This window comes from Callithrix jacchus, chromosome 1, assembly GCF_049354715.1.
Source record: "Callithrix jacchus isolate 240 chromosome 1, calJac240_pri, whole genome shotgun sequence".
Classification (NCBI taxonomy): Eukaryota; Metazoa; Chordata; class Mammalia; order Primates; family Cebidae; genus Callithrix; species Callithrix jacchus.
In genome coordinates, this window is record NC_133502.1 from 184,428,820 (window position 1) to 184,446,394 (window position 17,575).

The window sequence follows — 17,575 nt, forward strand, 5'->3', positions numbered from 1 at the left end:
GTTGCAGTAAGCCCAGATTGTACCACTTCACTCCAGCCTGGGTGACAGAGTGAGACACCATCTCAAAAACAAACAAAAAACTAGCCAGGTGTTGTGGCATGTGCCTGTAATCCCAGCTACTTGGGAGGCTGAGGCTCAAAAATCACTTGAACCCGAGAGGTGGCAGCTTCAGTGAGCCGAGATCAAGTTACTACACTCCAGCCTGGGCAACAGAGTGAGATTCTGTCTCAAAAAAAAAAAAAAAAAAAAAAGAAACACAGGCAAAATAATAGTAAAAGAGTGTAGCACAAATGCTGAAAATGCTTTCTGCTGCTGCAGGGCTATAACTGCTTCTCAGAGACAGGGTCTTGTTCTGTCACTCAGGCTAGAGAGCAGTGGTGCGATCACAGCTCACTGAAGCCTCAAGCTCCTGGGCTCTAGAGAGCCTCTCACCTCAGTGCGACTACATGTTAAGATAGTGAGCCTATCTTAACATAGACTAAGATGTGAGATTTGCTACTTTTAAAAATCATTTTTAATATTTCTGCTCAAATGGTTTAAACTAAATTTAGTTTTAAATCTAAATTTCAAAAACAATGAAAAGACCTAGATGAGTGAAAAGAAACATTTTCCGAAAACATTCTTAGCTACTGTGCACCCAGAGCTCAGCTGAGGTTCCCACACAGGTGGGCAGGGCAGGGCAGGGGAGGGGGCCGTTTCAGAAGAGGAGCTGAAAACAAACAGCTCGGAACTGACTGCCCCCAACAAGAATCATGAGCAGAGTTCACAAAACACAAAACTCAGTTTCTCATTTTAAGACACAGGTAATGTTTTTAAAAAAGAAATGGAAAAAAGAGGAGGCCAGAGCAGGCAGGAGCTCCCGCGCTCAGGCCCAGCTCCTGTGTCCCGGGAAGACGGGTTCAGCTCCAGTCCCTTAAACCCAATACAACACAAGGCTTTGCCAACCAAACATGGCCACAAGACCGCCCACGTGCTGCGGTGGCCCCAGCGCCCGCCCCGGGTCAGAGCAGAGAGCACGGAGTCACACGATGCAGCCTCCCAGGGAGGCACGGGCTTCTTCCACAGCACCAAGACCAAGACAGGAAATAGGAAAAGGGACTTTATTTATTAAAGAAAAGTCATCTGTGAGTGACTAGTTAAATTAGCATGCCTGACATTAACACTCTGGGTTGAAACCTGCCTCCGTCAAATAACAAATAACACGTGGGCTCTCCAAGCAAACGTCTAGGGGCAGTTCAAGCAGCAACTCAAGAGCCCAGAGGAGCACGGGAAGAAGCAGTCACTTCACTTCCTAGTGCCACAAGCACTTTTTTGTAAACACCTGTCAGATGCTAAAAATACGGCCTTACACACTACCGTCACCAGAGTTTATAAGCAATCAGATCACAGTGCAGGAGCAGCCGCGGCGCCACCAACAGTCCAGGACCGAGGAGCTGAAGTGAGTTTCCAGGCGATGTCCGCTCTGCCCTGGGCTGCGCTGGGGGCTGCTGTGGCTGGACAGCCGAGTGGAGCAGCGCCACCTACGTGCGATTTAGTGTCTGGAAGATTCTAGAGATCTGCAGCATGACAGGACCCGTTTCTGGATCGTTCATCCACTGGGTGCTGTTCAGCGGGTTCTCCAGCATGTCTTCAAATGCTGCAGGAGAAAAAGAGCCAGCCTGAGTGCCCACGCCCCCAACTCAGCCCACAGGCCCCAGCGTGACTTTCCTCTTCCACAGCTTCCTAATGGAGAGGGTGTGTCTCCAGTGCAAAGGCCACACAGAGCCCTGCCAACTGTGCACTCTCAGCCTGAAACCCACCCAGCTTCGTCAGATGCACCGATCAAATCAGGAGATCCGATCACAATCACGCACTCAATTCTGGCGGGCAGCCGCCAGGGCTCAAAAATCATCTCCCTCAGCAACTCAACTTCCAATCCCACCCCGAGAAGGTCAGCAGATGCAGAAAGGACATACAAAGGCACTGTTGCAAAGTTAACAATAAATTGGAAAACCATAATGCTCAGCCTTAGAAAAATGACTTCTTTAAAAAACCAGCACTTTAAAAATGCAGCACAGCACTTCCTCCAAATGAAAACGTGGGTCTTCTGAACAGCTTTATACAACTGCTTCCCTGAGCAGCTGCCTTTTAGCAAACAGCTCTCCGTTCCCCACACTGTGAAGGAGCACACGGTCTGCTGGCTGCTGGCCCCTCTGCCTGATTGATGGCTCCACTCTGACCTGACACCCATGGGAGCACTTACAGGCTCCAGGCAAAGTGCTCACTACAGGAATTCACAGCCATTCACGGCCCAGGAGCCAGTGGCTGAGCAGAGCTCAGAGTGAACCTGACTTGGCTCTGTTCATGACTGGACAACCCCCAGGTCCTAAAACAATCCCTTGGTGTTCCCATTAAAAGTCCCTGAAAACCACTTCAAATCTCAGAAAGAGACCAAGAAAGATAATGCCAACCTGGTGTCTCTGAGAACAAACTATAAGGTACAAAGCAGCTGTTCCCCACACAGGGCGGGGAACTTAATCTCCTCTCAACAAACAGCAAAATGAATTCTGGAAGGATCAAAGAGATGAACAAAAAGACGAAGAAAGGGAGTTAAATATGAAAAACCACACAGATGATTATTTATCTGAGGAAGGACTTTCCTAATTTTTTCTGAGACACAGTCTTGCTTTGTTGCCCAGGCTAGAGTGCAATAGAGTCATCATGGCTCACTGCAGCCTTGAACTCCCAGGCTCAAGTGATCTCCCCGCCTCAGTCTCCTGAGTAGCAGGCATGCCACCATGCCTGGTTGATTGTTTTTTCTTTTTCTTTTCTTTTAGATGGAGTCTTGCTCTATCGCCCTGGCTGGAATGTAGTGGCCCATCTAGGATCACTGTAACCTTTGTCTCCCAGGTTCAAGTAATTCTCCTGCCTCAGCCTTCTGAGTAGCTGGGACTACAGGTGCACACCACCACGCCCAGCTAATTTTTGTATTTTTAGTACAGATGGGATTTTACTATATTGGCCAGGTTGGTCTCGAACTCCTGACCTTGTGATCTGCCCGCCTCAGTCTCCCAAAGTGCTGGGATTACAAGTGTGAGCCACAGCGCCCGACCTGTTTTTTGTTTTTGCTTTTTTTTAGTAGAGAGAAGGTCCTGCTATGTTACTCAGGCTGATCCTAAACTCCTGAGCTCAAGCAATCCTCTCACCTCAGCCTCCCAAAGTGCTAAATTACAGGCAGGAGCCACAATGCCTAACCTGAGGAAAGACTTTATCTTGTATATCTTAACTTTTGTATGTCAGAGAATGCCACACAAAATTAGAGGGCAAAAACAGTTTACAAAAGGCAACAAAAGTAGATGTCCCTAACATACAAGAAGCTATTAAGAAAGCTCTAAGATTAATATTGTAATTGAGAAACAGATGGGCCAGGCGCAATGGCTTACATCTATAATCCCAGCACTCTGGCAGGCAGAGGTGGGAGGCTCGCTTGAAGCCAGAAGATCAAGACCAACCTGAGCAAAAAACATGAGATCCCATCTCAACAACAACAAAATTGGCTGGGCATGGTGGTGTGTGCCTATAGTCACAACTACCCGGGAGGATGACAACTTGAGCCCAGGATGTCAGGGCTGCAGTGAGCTGTGACTGTACCACTGCACTCCAGCCTGGGTGATGGGGCAATACCCTGTCTCCAAAAAAAGGAAAGGATAAAAAACAGATGACAGGCAATACGTAAAAGAAGAAATGCAATGGCTAACAAAATATCCAACACTGCCAATAACTAAAAGGAATACAAATTAAAACAATGGGGGTCTTGTCTATGATATGGAGGTAGGTGAGTGTGTGTGCTGGGGGCAGATTTTGCATGGGCAGTGGCGCCATCACTGCACTCTAGCCTGGGTGACAGAGCAAGATCATGTTTCTATTAGAAAAAGAAAAAGGTTTTTTGACAGACCCCAAGGCAGCACACACTAATATCCTAAGGTATACAAACAGCAGGAGAGCTAGGAGGAATATGCTTTCAGTGTGAAAGGAATCACTAAGAATAAAAATAAATTCACAAAAGACCATTCTCAGGTTTTAGAATTTGGGTACAAAGAAGATCCCTACCTCACACCACACACATACTTCTGGGTAGATTATAGACTTAAATGAGAGAAACTTCAACGTTTTTGGGAAAAAAATAAAGGAAAATGTATTTCTGACTTTGGGATAGGAGGGTTTTCTTTAAAGATTCACATTCTAAAAGAAAACACAGACACATTTAAGGACATTAAGACACAGAATTCTGCCCATCAGCATGAGTAAATAAGTCAGAAACTAAACAACAGCATCTGCAGCACAATTAATAGGGAAAGGGTCAGGATCTAGGAGGTGAGGACCTTTCTGAATGAATAAGAAAACAATCCAAGAGAAAAGCAGGCCAAATGCTGAGTGGAAGCCCTCTCATGGCCGAGGTCCTACAGGTGGCCAATACGCTTCTGAAAGAAGGCCAGCCTTTAATCAAGATCAGGGCATGGCTGTCACAGTACCAGAGACACCTCCAGCCTACTCAGGTAGCAAAGGCCCTCCCAACATCCAGGGCCTTGGCTCCTGGGGTCCGCAGGAACCCTGCGATCCTAGCCCTAGGTATTTGGCCTAGAGAAACCCTCATCCCAGCTCCCTGGCAATGGGAACACTAAGAGCAGCACCACATGCAGACAACCCAAGGACCATGAGATCCCCGGTGCCTTCCATCAACGAACTACTCCACAATTCCCACAAAAAATGCAGTCAGTCAGTCACAGAGGCCTGTTTGAAACGTGATTCTACTTACACAAAGGCAGCAACAAATGAGAGATTGTTTGAGGAGACACAAATACGAGAAAACTCTACAGGGAAGCAGAAGTAAGCCGTGGCAACAGTGATGACCACACTGGAGGGAGGGATAAGGTGTGGGGGGAAGGGGCACCCCAGGCCTGGAGCTGAATGATAGATATGTGGCTGTTAGTTTTATTCCTTAAAGTTATAGCATCGTATATACTTTTGTATGTAGGTATCTCACAATAAAAATAAACAATTACCAGTGAAGTCCCTGACAAAGAGTAAGACCAAAAGTCCAAACCATGCCTTGTCCTCACGTGAGTTCCTAAGCTGCTGGTGCAGTCTCCACCCTGCTGGCCCTTGGAAAGCCACTGGCACCAGTTTTCTGAAGCCTGTATCAGAGTTATCGTGCAGGAGACAGTCACAATGCAATCAGAACATGACCTGCAGGCCCCACAGTGACACAGCAGAGCTACACCTGTGGGATGCCAAGGTGCATGGCAGGACATGCCACCAGGGCACAGCAACCCTCAGCACGGGATCCTCTGTGTTGCCTCCATGGCACCTGCGTGTCCTGCAAGGGAACAGTCAGCCTCCCCCACAGCAAGTGAGTGTGAAGAAGGTGTACATACCTAGCAAAGTTTTTGGGTTGGTCAGGCCCAGCTGCACCACTGGGTTATCCAGGATGGCCTGAAAGAGAGGACTGTCGGGGTCGATGCCCTTGTCCAGCTCCTCCGGGGACGGCTTCCGGTCCCCCAGCAGCCACTCGCACTGCAAAGCCAAGAGCACCAATACCACCATTAGCCCTTCAGTGCCTCTGCAAGACACCACCAGCAGCAAGGACTACAGCTGCTCCGGCACCCTGCTGTGAGTTCCTGTTGAGGCCCCGAGGCTGCTCTCACTGGAAGGGACCCTACCATGAAGACAAACCCAGCCCAGATTCACTGCTGTGCATGTCAGACCAGGCCAGAGAGAGAAGGAAGAGCCAGTCTGCTTTTCTTTGCAGACCCCGGCATTGAAGAGATCACTGACTGCTGCTGCTTCCCCAGTTACCTGGGCCAGCATGGTCCACCCAGGAGTGTTGGGAAGATAATTAACAAATGTACCAAGCACCCAGCTTGCCTGTGGTCCTGTTACGGGCAGTTAGTAGGGCTGGAGACATTAGGATACAGGCTCCTTATCTCCATCTCGGAGTTGTGAGCTGCCAGCTCCACTGGTTAGTGGGGGGTGGGGTCAGCCACCACGGGGCCCTCGCCAGGCAGAGCTCCATTAGCCCAGCTGGCACACATGCACAGGGTGGGAATCATTCTGAGTCAGTTTAATATAAATGGGCTGGGTGTGGTGGCTCATGCATGTAATCCCAGCACTTCAGAAACCAAAGCAGGAGGATCAATTAAAGCCAGGAGTTCAAGACCAGCCTGAGCAACAAAGGGAGATCTCATCTCTAAAAAACTAAAATCAATTAGCTGAGTGTGGTTGTGCATGCCTGTGGTCCCAGCTACTCAGGAGGCTGAGGCGGGAGGATCGCTTGGGCCCAGGAGGTCGAGGCTGCAGTGAGCATGATCACACAACTGCACTCCAGGCTGGGGGACAGAGTGAGACCCTGACTCCAAAATCAATTAAAAAAAAAAAAGATAAATGTACAAATTACCTATCCATAGAGTATGTACACACAAGGCACTGTTTTAGAAAGACAAAGCCTAGGCCGGGCGCAGTGGCACACGCCTGTAATCCCAGCACTTTGGGAGACAGGCAGATCACGAGGTCAGGAGTTCAATACTAGCCTGACCAACATGGTGAAACCCCGTGTCTACTAAAAATACAAAAAAATTAGCTGGGCATGGTGGTGCATGACTGTAATCCCAGCTACCTGGAAGGCTGAGACAGGGGAACTGCCTGAACCCGAGAGGCAGAGGTTGCGGTGAGCCAACATCACGCCACTGTACTCCAACCTGGGCAACAAGAGAAAGACTCCATCTCAAAAAAAAAAAGACTAGAATTTTGTATTTTTAAATTTTTGTATTCTTTGAGACGGCTACCCTATTATCTCACTTAAACAGCCACACACTTCACTGCACGTGAAAGCAAGCAAACATACAGCCTCCACCGTGAACAAACAGGCAGTCAGGAGTGACGCTCCCAGCACCCACCCAGCCCACCACTCACTCATCCAGCCCAGCACTCACTCACCACAGCCCAGAACTCGCTCACCACAGCCCAGAACTCGCTCACCACAGCCCAGAACTCACTCACCCAGCCCAGAACTCACCACAGCCCAGTACTGACTCACCACAGCCAGATACTCACTCACCACAGCCCAGCACTCACTTACCCAGCCCAGCACACACTAACTGAGCCCAGCACTCACTCACCCAGCCCAGCACACACTCACCACAGCCCAGCACTCACTCACCATAACCCAGCACTCACTCACCACAGCCCAGCACTCACCACAGTACAGCACTCACTTACCACAGCCCAGCACTCACTCACCATAGCCCAGCACTCACCATAGCCCAGCACTCACTCACCACAGCCCAGCACTCACACAGCTCAGCACTCACTCACCACAGCCCAACACTCACCCAGCCCAGGACTCACTCACCCAGCCTACCACTCACTCACCCAGCCAGGGACCCACTCACCACAGCCCGGCACTCACTCACCCAGTCTGGCACTCACTCAACCAGCCTGGCACTCACTCACCACAGCCTGGCACTTACTCACCCAGCCTAGCACTCACCCAGCCCAGGACTAACTGACCCAGCCTAGCACTCACTCATCCAGTCCAGCACTCACCCAGCCCAGGACTCACTCACCCAGCCCAGCATTCACTCACCACAGCCCAGCACTGACTCACCCAGCCCAGCACTCACTCATCACAGCCCAGAACTCATCCCAGCCCAGCACTCACTCACCCCAGCCCATCACTCACCACAGCCCAGCACTCACCCAGCCCAGGACTTACTTGCCCAGCTGAGCACTCAGCACTCACCCAGCCCAGGACTCACTCACGGAGCCCAGCACTCACCCAGCCCAGGACTCACTCACGGAGCCCAGCACTTACCCAGCCCAGGATTCACTCACCCAGCCCAGCATTCACTCACCAGAGCCCAGCACTTACCCAGCCCAGCACTCACTCACCACAGCCCAGCACTCACTCACCCAGCCTAGCACTCACTCACCCAGCCCAGCACTCACTCACCCAGCCGAGCACTCATTCACACAGTCCAGCACTCACTCACCACAGACCAACACTCACCCAGCCCAGGACTCACTCACCCAGCCTACCACTCACTCACCCAGCCAGGGACTCACTCACCACAGCTCAGCACTCACTCATTCACCCAGCCCAGCACTCAGCCAGCCCAGGAATCACTCACCCAGCCCAGCACTCACTCACCCAGATGAGCACTCACTCACCACAGTCCAGCACTCACTCACCACAGCCCAGAACTCACCACAGCCCAGCACTGACTCACCCAGCCGAGCACTCAACTCACCACAGTCCAGCACTCACCCAGCCCAGGACTCACTGACCTAGCCCAGCATTCACACACCCAATCCAGCATTCACTCACCACAGCCCAGCCCTGACTCACCACAGCCCAGCACTCACCCCCCACAGCCCAGCACTGACCACAGCCCAGCACTCACTCACCCAGCCCAGCACCCACTCACCAGCCCAGCACTCACCTAGCACAGCCCCACACTCACCACAGCCCAACACTCACTCACCCAGCCCAGCACTCACTCACTCAGCCCAGCACTGACCCAGCTCAGGACTCATTCACCCAGTCCAGCACTCATCCAGCCCAGGACTCACTCACCCGGCCCAGCATTCACTCACCACAGCCCAGCACTCATTCACCCAGCCCAGCATTCATTCACCACGTGATACTCATTCATGCAGCCCAGCACTCACTCACCACAGCCCAGGACCCAGACCAGCACTCACTCACCCAGCCCAGCATTATCCACAGCACAGCACTCACTCACCACAGCCCAGGACTCACCCAGCCTAGTACTCACTCACCACAGCCCGACACTCACTCAACCAGCCCAGCACTCACTCACCACAGCCCAGCACTCACTCACTCCAGCCCAGCACTCACTCACCACAGTCCAGCACTCACTCACCCAGCCCAGCACTCACTCACCCAGCCCAGCATTCATTCACCACAGCCCAGGACCCAAACCAGCACTCACTCACCCAGCCCAGCACTCTCCACAGCACAGCACTTACTCGCCACAGCCCAGGACTCACCCAGCCCAGTATTCACTCACCACAGCCCGACACTCACTCAACCAGCCCAGCACTCACTCATCACAGCCCAGCACTCACTCACTCCAGCCCAGCACTCACTCACCACAGCCCAGCACTCACTCACCACAGCCCAGCACTCACTCACTCCAGCCCAGCACTCACTCACCACAGCCCAGCACTCACTCACCACAGCCCAGCACTCACCCAGCCCAGTGCTAACTCACCACAGCCCAACACTCACTCACTACAGCCCAGCACTCGCTCACCCAGCACTCACTAACTGCTGCCCAGCACTCACTCACCCAGCACTCACTAACCATAGCCCAGCACTCACTCACCCAGCCCAGCACTCACTCACCACAGCCCAGCACTCACTCACTGCAGCCAAGCACTCACTCATTCAGCCAGCACTCACCCAGCCAAGCACTCCCTCACCACAGCGACACTCACTCACTCAGCTCAGCACTCACTCTCTCACCCAGCACTCACTCAGCCGAGCACTCACTCACCACAGCCTGACACTCACTCACTCAGCTCAGCACTCACTCACCCAGCCCAGCATTCAGCCAGCCCAGGACTCACTCACCCAGTCCAGCACTCACCCAGACCAGGACTCATCCAGCCCAGCACTCACTCACCACAGCCTACCACCCAGCCCAGCACTCACTCACCACAGCCCAGCACTCATTCACCATAGCCTAGCACTCAGTCACCACAGTCCAGGACTCATCCAGCCCAACACTCACTCACCACAGCCCAGCACTCAGTCACCACAGCCCAGGACTCACCCACCCCAGCACTCAGTCACACAGCCAGCACTCAACTCACCACAGCCCAGCACTTGCTCACCACAGCCTAGCACTCAGTTACCACAGCCCAGCACTCGCTCACTCAGCACTCACTGACCCAGCCTAGCACTTACCCAGCCCAGCACTCACTCACCACAGCCCAACACTCACTCAACCCAGCACTCACTCACCACAGCCCAACACTCACTCACTGCAGCCCAGCACTCACTCATCCAGTGCAGCACTCACTCAACACAGCCTGACACTCACTCAGCAGAGCCCAGCATTCAACCAGCCCAGCACTCACTCACCACAGCCCAGCACTCACCCAGCCTAGCACTCACTCACCACAGCCCAGCACTCACTCACCACAGTTCAGCACTCACCCAGCCCAGCACTAACTCACTGCTGCCTGACACACTCACTCACCCAGCCCAGCACTCAGTCACAACAGCCCAGCACTCACTCAACACAGCCCAGCCCTCACCACAACCCAGCACTCACTCAGTCAGTGCAGCAGTCACTCAACACAGCCTAACACTCACTCACCAGAGCCCAGCATTCACCCAGCCAAGCACTCACTCACCACAGCCCAGCACTCACTCACCACAGCCCAGCACTCACTCACCCAGCACAGCACTCACCCTGCCCAGCACTCACTCACCACAGCCCAGCACTCACTCACCCAGCACAGCACTCACCCAGCCCAGCACTCATTCACCACAGCCTAGCACTCACCCAGCCCAGCACTCACTCAGCACAGCCTGACACTGGCTCACCCCAGCCTGACACTGGCTCACCCCAGCCCGACACTGACTCACCCAGCCCAGCACTGACTCACCCAGTCCAGTACTCACTCACCACAGCCCAGCACTCACTCACCACAGCCCAGCACAGACTCTCCACAGCCCAGCACTGACTCGCCACAGCGCAACACTCACCCAGCCCAGGACTCACTCACCCAGCCAGGGACTCACTCACCACAGCCCAACACTCACTCATGTAGCACTCACTCACTGTAGCCCAGCAGTCACTCACTACAGTCCAGCACTCACCCAGCCCAGCACTCACCACAGCCCATCACTCACTCACCACAGCCCAGCACTCACTCAACACAGCCCAGCACTCATTCACCCAGCAGAGCACTCACTCAACACAGCCCAACACTCACTCACCAGAGCCCAGCATTCACTGAGCCCAGTACTCACCACAGCCCAGCACTCACTCACCACGGCCCAGTACTCACTCACTCGGCCCAACACTCACTCACCACAGCCCAGCACTCACTCACAGGGCCCAGCACTCACTCACCACGGCCCAGCACTCACTCACTCGGCCCAACACTCACTCACCACAGCCCAGCACTCACTCACAGGGCCCAGCACTCACTCACCACGGCCCAGCACTCACTCACCACGGCCCAGCACTCACTCACATGGCCCAGGACTCACTCACCACAGCCCAGCACTCACTCACCCAGCCCAGCACTCACTCACCCAGCCCAGCACTCACTCGCTGCTGCCCGACACTCACCGCAGCGTTCTGCTGGTTGTTGTTCACTCTGAGGGCGTCTATCACCTCCTTCTCGTCGAACCCCATTTCCATCAGGGAAATGACAGCCTAGAGGACAGCACAGCCATGAGCTCACTACATGACAGGAGGCTGATGAACCAGCGCCCACATGCAGGGAGGCCGCCCTGCTCCATGGCACCCTAGTGGAGGGGCTCCAAACAGCAGCAGACGTTCTCTGTCCAGTTTCTCCCCCCACAGCTCTACTGAAACACATCTTGGTTTGAGGCATCCTAAAGCCCAGGAAGTGCGGGTCTGACTGTAGTCAGCAGAGCCGCAGGCTGTGGCGGGCAGAAACGCATTGCTCATGTGGACACGAGGCAGTCAGGCCAACCTCAGACTCTTTCAGGTTTGTCCACAGCCAGTCTGAACTGCACTGTCAGATGCTTTAAAGAGAACCAGGTAGAACAAGACTTCAGCTATGGGCAGAGCTCAGGAAGGATGCTGGCTGGAGATAAATTTGTGCATGGTCAGTTAAAAAGTCCCAGCCAGGTGCAGTGGCTCATGCGTGCAATGCCAGCACCTTGGGAGGCTGAGGCAAGTGGATCACTTGAGGTCAGGAATTCGAGACCTACCTGGCCAAAGTGGGGAAACCCTATCTCTACTGAAAATACAAAAATTTGCTGGGTGTGGTGGCACACACCTGTAATCCCAGCTACTTGGGAGACTGAGGCAGGAGAACTGCTGGAACCCAGCAGTTGGAGGATGCAGTGAGCTGAGACAGCACCACTGCACTGCTGCCTGGGCGACAGAGCAAGACTCCATCACACAAAAAAAGAAGTCTGCATCTTCTATTTATGGCCCATCGCACTTGCCTTCCTGAGCCACATCCTAAGTCCAGGAGCTACAACAATGAATGAACTCTGAAAGAAGAACCCGCCATATAATATTTTGATATCAAAGCCATACAAAATAGCCTGGAATCTACTGACTTCAAAATCAGGAAGCACTCGCCCTCGTTTCTACCTCAGCCCAGGAAACGATCCCCAGTACTACAGAGGCAACCCCTGGCAGCCCTACCCTGCCTCCCAGCACATGGGGGCAAAGACTTGGGCAGCTTTGGGAGAGGGGCCTTGCACTCTCCGGCCCTGCCAGCTCTGCCCCTGGACAACAGGTACGCACCCTGTCCACCACTGGGAGGGGAGTGCCAGCGGGAAGGCTGTCTGGCCCCAAGTCAGAGCTCTCCAACCCTTTCCCAGTAACTAAGCTAGTATCTCGATCCCTACCAGACCACTGCCTGATCTCACAACTTGGAAAGAAGCTGAAGGGTAGAAGGGCTGACATGCTGGCCCCTCAAGCCCGGACCACCTTGAATGACTGTCATCAAAGAAGACATTTTATGGAACGTTCTGACACAGAGAGACGGCCAGAAGGAATGGCAATGGGGAGGATCTTGGGAAAATGAGCACATTAAAATTGTTAAGAATGAGCATCTATATTTAACAAAAAGGCTTAAGATGCCAAGAAAGAATATGGGTAACAACCTCTCAGAGCCCGTGCATAACCACAACACAGGAGCACGCCAAGTCCAACTTCAGAGCATGAAGGACCAGCTGGAGGGCGGCTGCTCCACCCGAACAGGCTTCCAGATCACATGTGAACTTGGCTCCCTGGGAGTCAAGGACAGCGAGACAAACTTTCTGCTACACCTAGAAATGCTAGATGAAAATAAAGCAAAAATGCTTTTAGGCAGGGCACACTGGGCTTATGCCTGGAATTCTAGCACTTTGGGAGCCCGAGGCAGGAGGACCACTTGAGGCTAGGAGTTCAGGACCAGCCTGGGCAACACGGGGAGATCCCTATCAGTACACAATTTTTAAAATTAACAAATTAGCCTGGTGTGGTGGTGCCTACCTGCGAGAGCTACTCAGGAGACTGAGCTAGCTATGAGGATCATTTGAGCTGAAGAGGTCACGGCTGCGGTGAGCCATGACTGTGCCACTGCACTCTGGCCTGGGTGACAGAGTGAAACTCTATCTCAAAAGAAAAAAAAGATGAAACGAAACTTTTAAATGTGTAACTAAACTCACAAGAAAGGGATGTCCACAAGTAATAAAAACCAAGAAGGAACAGACAGAAAGCTAGCCCCGTGAGAGGGTGAGCAGGGCTACCCTGGGAGGGGAGGGTCTGATGTCCACACACACACAGAACGTGCACCTGGGGCCCATAGGAGTTAGGGAGTGGGATCTGAGACCCTCACTCAAAACCAGGACGCTGAAAACATGAGAAGATGGACTAGAAAAGCATTTGTCTCAATGGGATCTAACTGAACTGAAGAGCTTCTGCACAGCAGAAAAAACTAGCAGACAACCTGCGGAATGGGAGAACATTTCTGCAATCCAGCCACCTGACAAAGGGCTAATATCCAGATTCTACATGGAATAAACACGTTTACAAGAAACAACCAACCCCAATAAAAAGTGGGCAAAGGACATTTCAGACACTTCTCAAAAGAAGACATCCTGCTGGGCACAGTGGCTTACGCCTATAATCCCTGCACTTTGGGAGACGGACGCAGGCAGATCACTTGAGGTCCGGAGTTTGAGAGCAGCCTGGCCAACATGGGGAAACCATGTCTCTACTAAAAACACAAAAATTAGCTGGGCATGGTGGTATGTGCCTGTAGTCCCAGGTACTTGGGAGGCTGAGGCAGGAGAATCAACTGAACCTGGGAGGTGGAGGTGGCAGTGAGCCCGCGCCACTGCACTCCAGCCTGGGCGACAGAGCAAAATTCAACATCACTGATCATCAGAGAAATGCAAATCAAAACCACAATGAGATACCATCTCATGCCAGTCAGAATGGTGATTAAAAAGTCAGGAAGCAACAGATGCTGGTGAGGCTGTGGAGAAACAGGCACTCTTTTACACAGTTGGTGGGAATGCAAATTAGTTCAACCACTATGGAAGACAGTGTGGCATGTGGTGATTCCTCAGAGACATAGAAACAGAAATGCCACTTGACCCTGCAAGTCCATTACTGGGTATAAACCCACAGGAATAAAAATCATTCTATTATAAAGATTCATGCACACGTATGTTCACTGCAGCACTAGTCACAACAGCAAAGACATGGAATCAACCTAAGTGCCCATGGATAAGGAAAGAAACCAGACAGACAGGATCAAGAAAATGTGGGACACAGACACCATGGAACGCTATGCAGCCATAAAAAGGAACAAGAGCCATCCTCAGCAAACTAACAGAGGAACAGAAAACCAAACACCTCACGTATTCAGGTGGAGCTGAAAAATGAGAATGCAGGGAGGGGAACAGCACACAGTGGAGCCTGTCAGCGGTCGGGGAGGGAGGGGATCAGGGTGAATAGCTAATGCATCCTGGTCTTGATACCTAGGTGATGGGTTGACAGGTGCAGCAAACCACCATGGCACATGCTTACCTGTGTAACAAACCTGCACATCCTGTGTATCCCGGAACTTAAATTAAATTACATTTTAAAAGAAAGCGAGAAAACCATTTCTCCACGGACCCTGTGCAGGGAAGACCTGAGCTGGGAAGCCAGGGGTTACACTGCAGGGCATGGTGGGAAGGGGCCCCACTCAAAACCAGCAGAAACAAACTTGGAATCACCCCAGGTAAATGTCTACAGCCTGGCCACATGGAACTCCATGGAAAACACGAGCACCAAAGGTGGGGCCACAATGCAATGTCACACACCCAAAGGAAACAATCGAGGCCACACGTGAGATGAGGAGAGCACACAGATGGAAACACCTAGGGAGCAGATCTACCTAAGCACGTGGGACAGAACCTCAAAGGAGGAAGTAAACTCGCATCAAAGAACAGGAGAGTGAAGGAAGAACAGGGAGACTCGGTGACATCAATCACGAGGTGCCAGCGAGGAAGGACCACACCCACGGGCGCAGGGACCCTTCAGCCCTCTGCAGATGGCGCCACAGAAGCGGCTGGCCAGCTTGAGCTGCCCCTCGCTCACGGGCAACCCCATGGCAAATGAGCCTCTGGTCTCTGGGCAGGGCCTCCCCCGATAGAGAGGCTGCCGAATAGATGCAGCCTGTGGTCCACAGGAACTGTAAAATGGCAAGGTTTTCAAAAGGTGACAAATGTGGCGACGCAGAGGACACTGGACCGGGGCCGCCTGGATTCAAGCAAGGATAACACACAGGCATGCTGAGGAACTCGGGCCACAGACCCCAGGCTCGCCTCTTCCCAGGCCTGCCTATAAACGCCTTCCCCAGCTTCTCTCTCTCCTGCAACAAGAGCCAGCTCAGCCCAAGATCAGCCTCGCAGCCCCAGTCTCCTTTACATGGTGCGACATCAAGGGAAGACACAGCGACTCTGCCTGGTGACAGGTCTAGTAACACATACCCGAGCGTCAGCCCGAAACTCCCTTTTCCTCCGGATCTTCTTGAAGATTTCTGTGAGCTCATCTCTGGCCTCCTCGTCGGTGCTGCTGGCGCCTGCGGTGGCCTCGGAGGTGGCTGCTTCGGCTGCTGCGGCCCCCTCAGCCCCTGAGGGAGCTTGGCCTGGAAGAGGCATGTCTATGCTCGGGTCTTCTGCATGTTCGATGAGCCACTCCATGGCCTGAGGCACTGACATGCTGCAAGGCAAGAGACTCTTTCCAACACCCCCAGCCTAATGGACCTTCCCCTCCTGTCCACTCCCAGGAAGTGGATAGGACCTTCTTTGCCTCCTGCCCCGCCTGATTTCTTTCCAACACCCCCAGCCTAACGGAGCAGGCCCTTGCCTCCCGTCCACTCCCAGGAAGAGCCTCTGCAGCGGAGCAGGGCCTCTGCCTCCCGTCCGCTCCCAGGAAGCGCCTCTGCAGCCGAGCAGGGCCTCTGCCTCCCGTCTGCTCCCAGGAAGAGCCTCTGCCATGGAAGTGACTTCTTCAGCATCAGCTGCTGACCTTATAGTGAGAACCTGAACGAACACAGGTGCAGCTGAAGCTCGGGTCCTTGCCTGAAACTACCTTGAGACCCTGGGCAGAAACAGAAGCCCATTTCTAAGGAGAGGCAAGCGGACCCAGAGGTCTCTGCTGAGAGCTTAGGTATGGCTGCCCCACGCTTACAGATGACTCATTTTAGATCTGAACACAGAGGCAGGGCAGGTAACTCACTGTTAGAGGCTTCACCTGGAGTTCTCATACAACGGCCCAAAGAGAATTCACAGAACGACTGTTCTCTCACATGCACCCCAAAAATGCTTTGGAGGCACACATTTAAGGAATGTCTTCAAAACCCCATACATATTAGAAATGATTCGCCAAATAGAGTTTAAGGTGGGAGGACGTCACCCGCAGGGGGAGCCCCACAAGATCAGGCCCCATGTGTCTCCGGCAAGGGCAGGGGTGACTCCCACGCACTGGTTCAGTTGAAGGGCCTTGGTGGCTCTGGTCTCAGGAAAGCCCATCTCCGTGAGCTGCCGCAGGGCGGCCTCATCCACACGCTCATCCTCATCCTCGTCCAGCATCGCTGAGGGGAGATGACAGGGTCATGAGGGCTCCAGTCTTGGGCTCAGGGGCCTTATCTGAGCACAAACATTTTCAGCAATTATCTGAGGCCTCCCAGTACCTGAGCTCCACCTGCCCGCCCACCCTCAGGCATACAGACAGGACTGAGGCAGCCCCCAGGCCCTCATCAGCACGGAGGCTCCACAGGGCAAGAATGCAGCACCTGCTGTCACCAGGGTTGGCTCGTACCATTCGCCTTCTTAAACAATTCCACCGCATCCGGGTTCAGCGCTAACAGCTTCTGCGCCACGTCGATGAGGGACACCAGTATCTTCCGGAGTTCTGTCTGGAACTGTGGTGAAAAAAACATCAATTCTCTAACTGTGCAGCAAACCTGCTTGAATGTATTGGATGCATGACTTGCTCCCCTGCCCTGGAACTGATTCTGAGAGCAGAGATGACACTGCCTTCCTGCAAGACAGCAGGATCAGCTGAGGACAACGAGGGGAGTCAGCAGGGCCAAGAGCCTCCCCGAAGGTGGGAATGAAGCCAGCAGAAAGGGACAGGAACACCTGGTGATGGTCACTCAGCGCTGGCCTGATGCTCAGCCTGGGCCAGTGAGGAAACCACCGGCCCAGCTGGCACAGGTGCAGGGCAAGCTCAAGCCCCTTCTCGGCTTCACTGAAGAACACAGACTCATCTGAGGCTCCACAGCCACGAGTCTGCCAGCCCCCGGCGGA

General features: G+C 53.2%; 1 protein-coding gene across 6 annotated transcripts in view; it reads right to left on the reverse strand.

Annotated features, from left to right (window-relative positions):
* Positions 1–1,086: 1,086 nt before the first annotated feature.
* Positions 1,087–17,575, reverse strand: part of UBAC1 (UBA domain containing 1) — a 31,276-nt gene continuing 14,787 nt past the window's right edge. For 4 of the 6 annotated variants that reach the window (XM_035262697.3, XM_035262678.3, XM_078331532.1 and 1 more), the window contains 6 exons: positions 17,085–17,187; positions 16,680–16,857; positions 15,752–15,983; positions 11,370–11,456; positions 5,415–5,553; positions 1,087–1,636 (listed from right to left, as the gene is read on the reverse strand). In XM_035262697.3, coding sequence (XP_035118588.1) covers positions 1,521–1,636; positions 5,415–5,553; positions 11,370–11,456; positions 15,752–15,983; positions 16,680–16,857; positions 17,085–17,187 — 855 coding nt within the window. In that variant the 3' untranslated portion in view covers positions 1,087–1,520. The remainder of the gene's footprint in view (positions 1,637–5,414; positions 5,554–11,369; positions 11,457–15,751; positions 15,984–16,679; positions 16,858–17,084; positions 17,188–17,575) is intronic. The other 2 variants (XM_035262702.2, XM_035262686.3) reach the window with 1 other exon arrangement.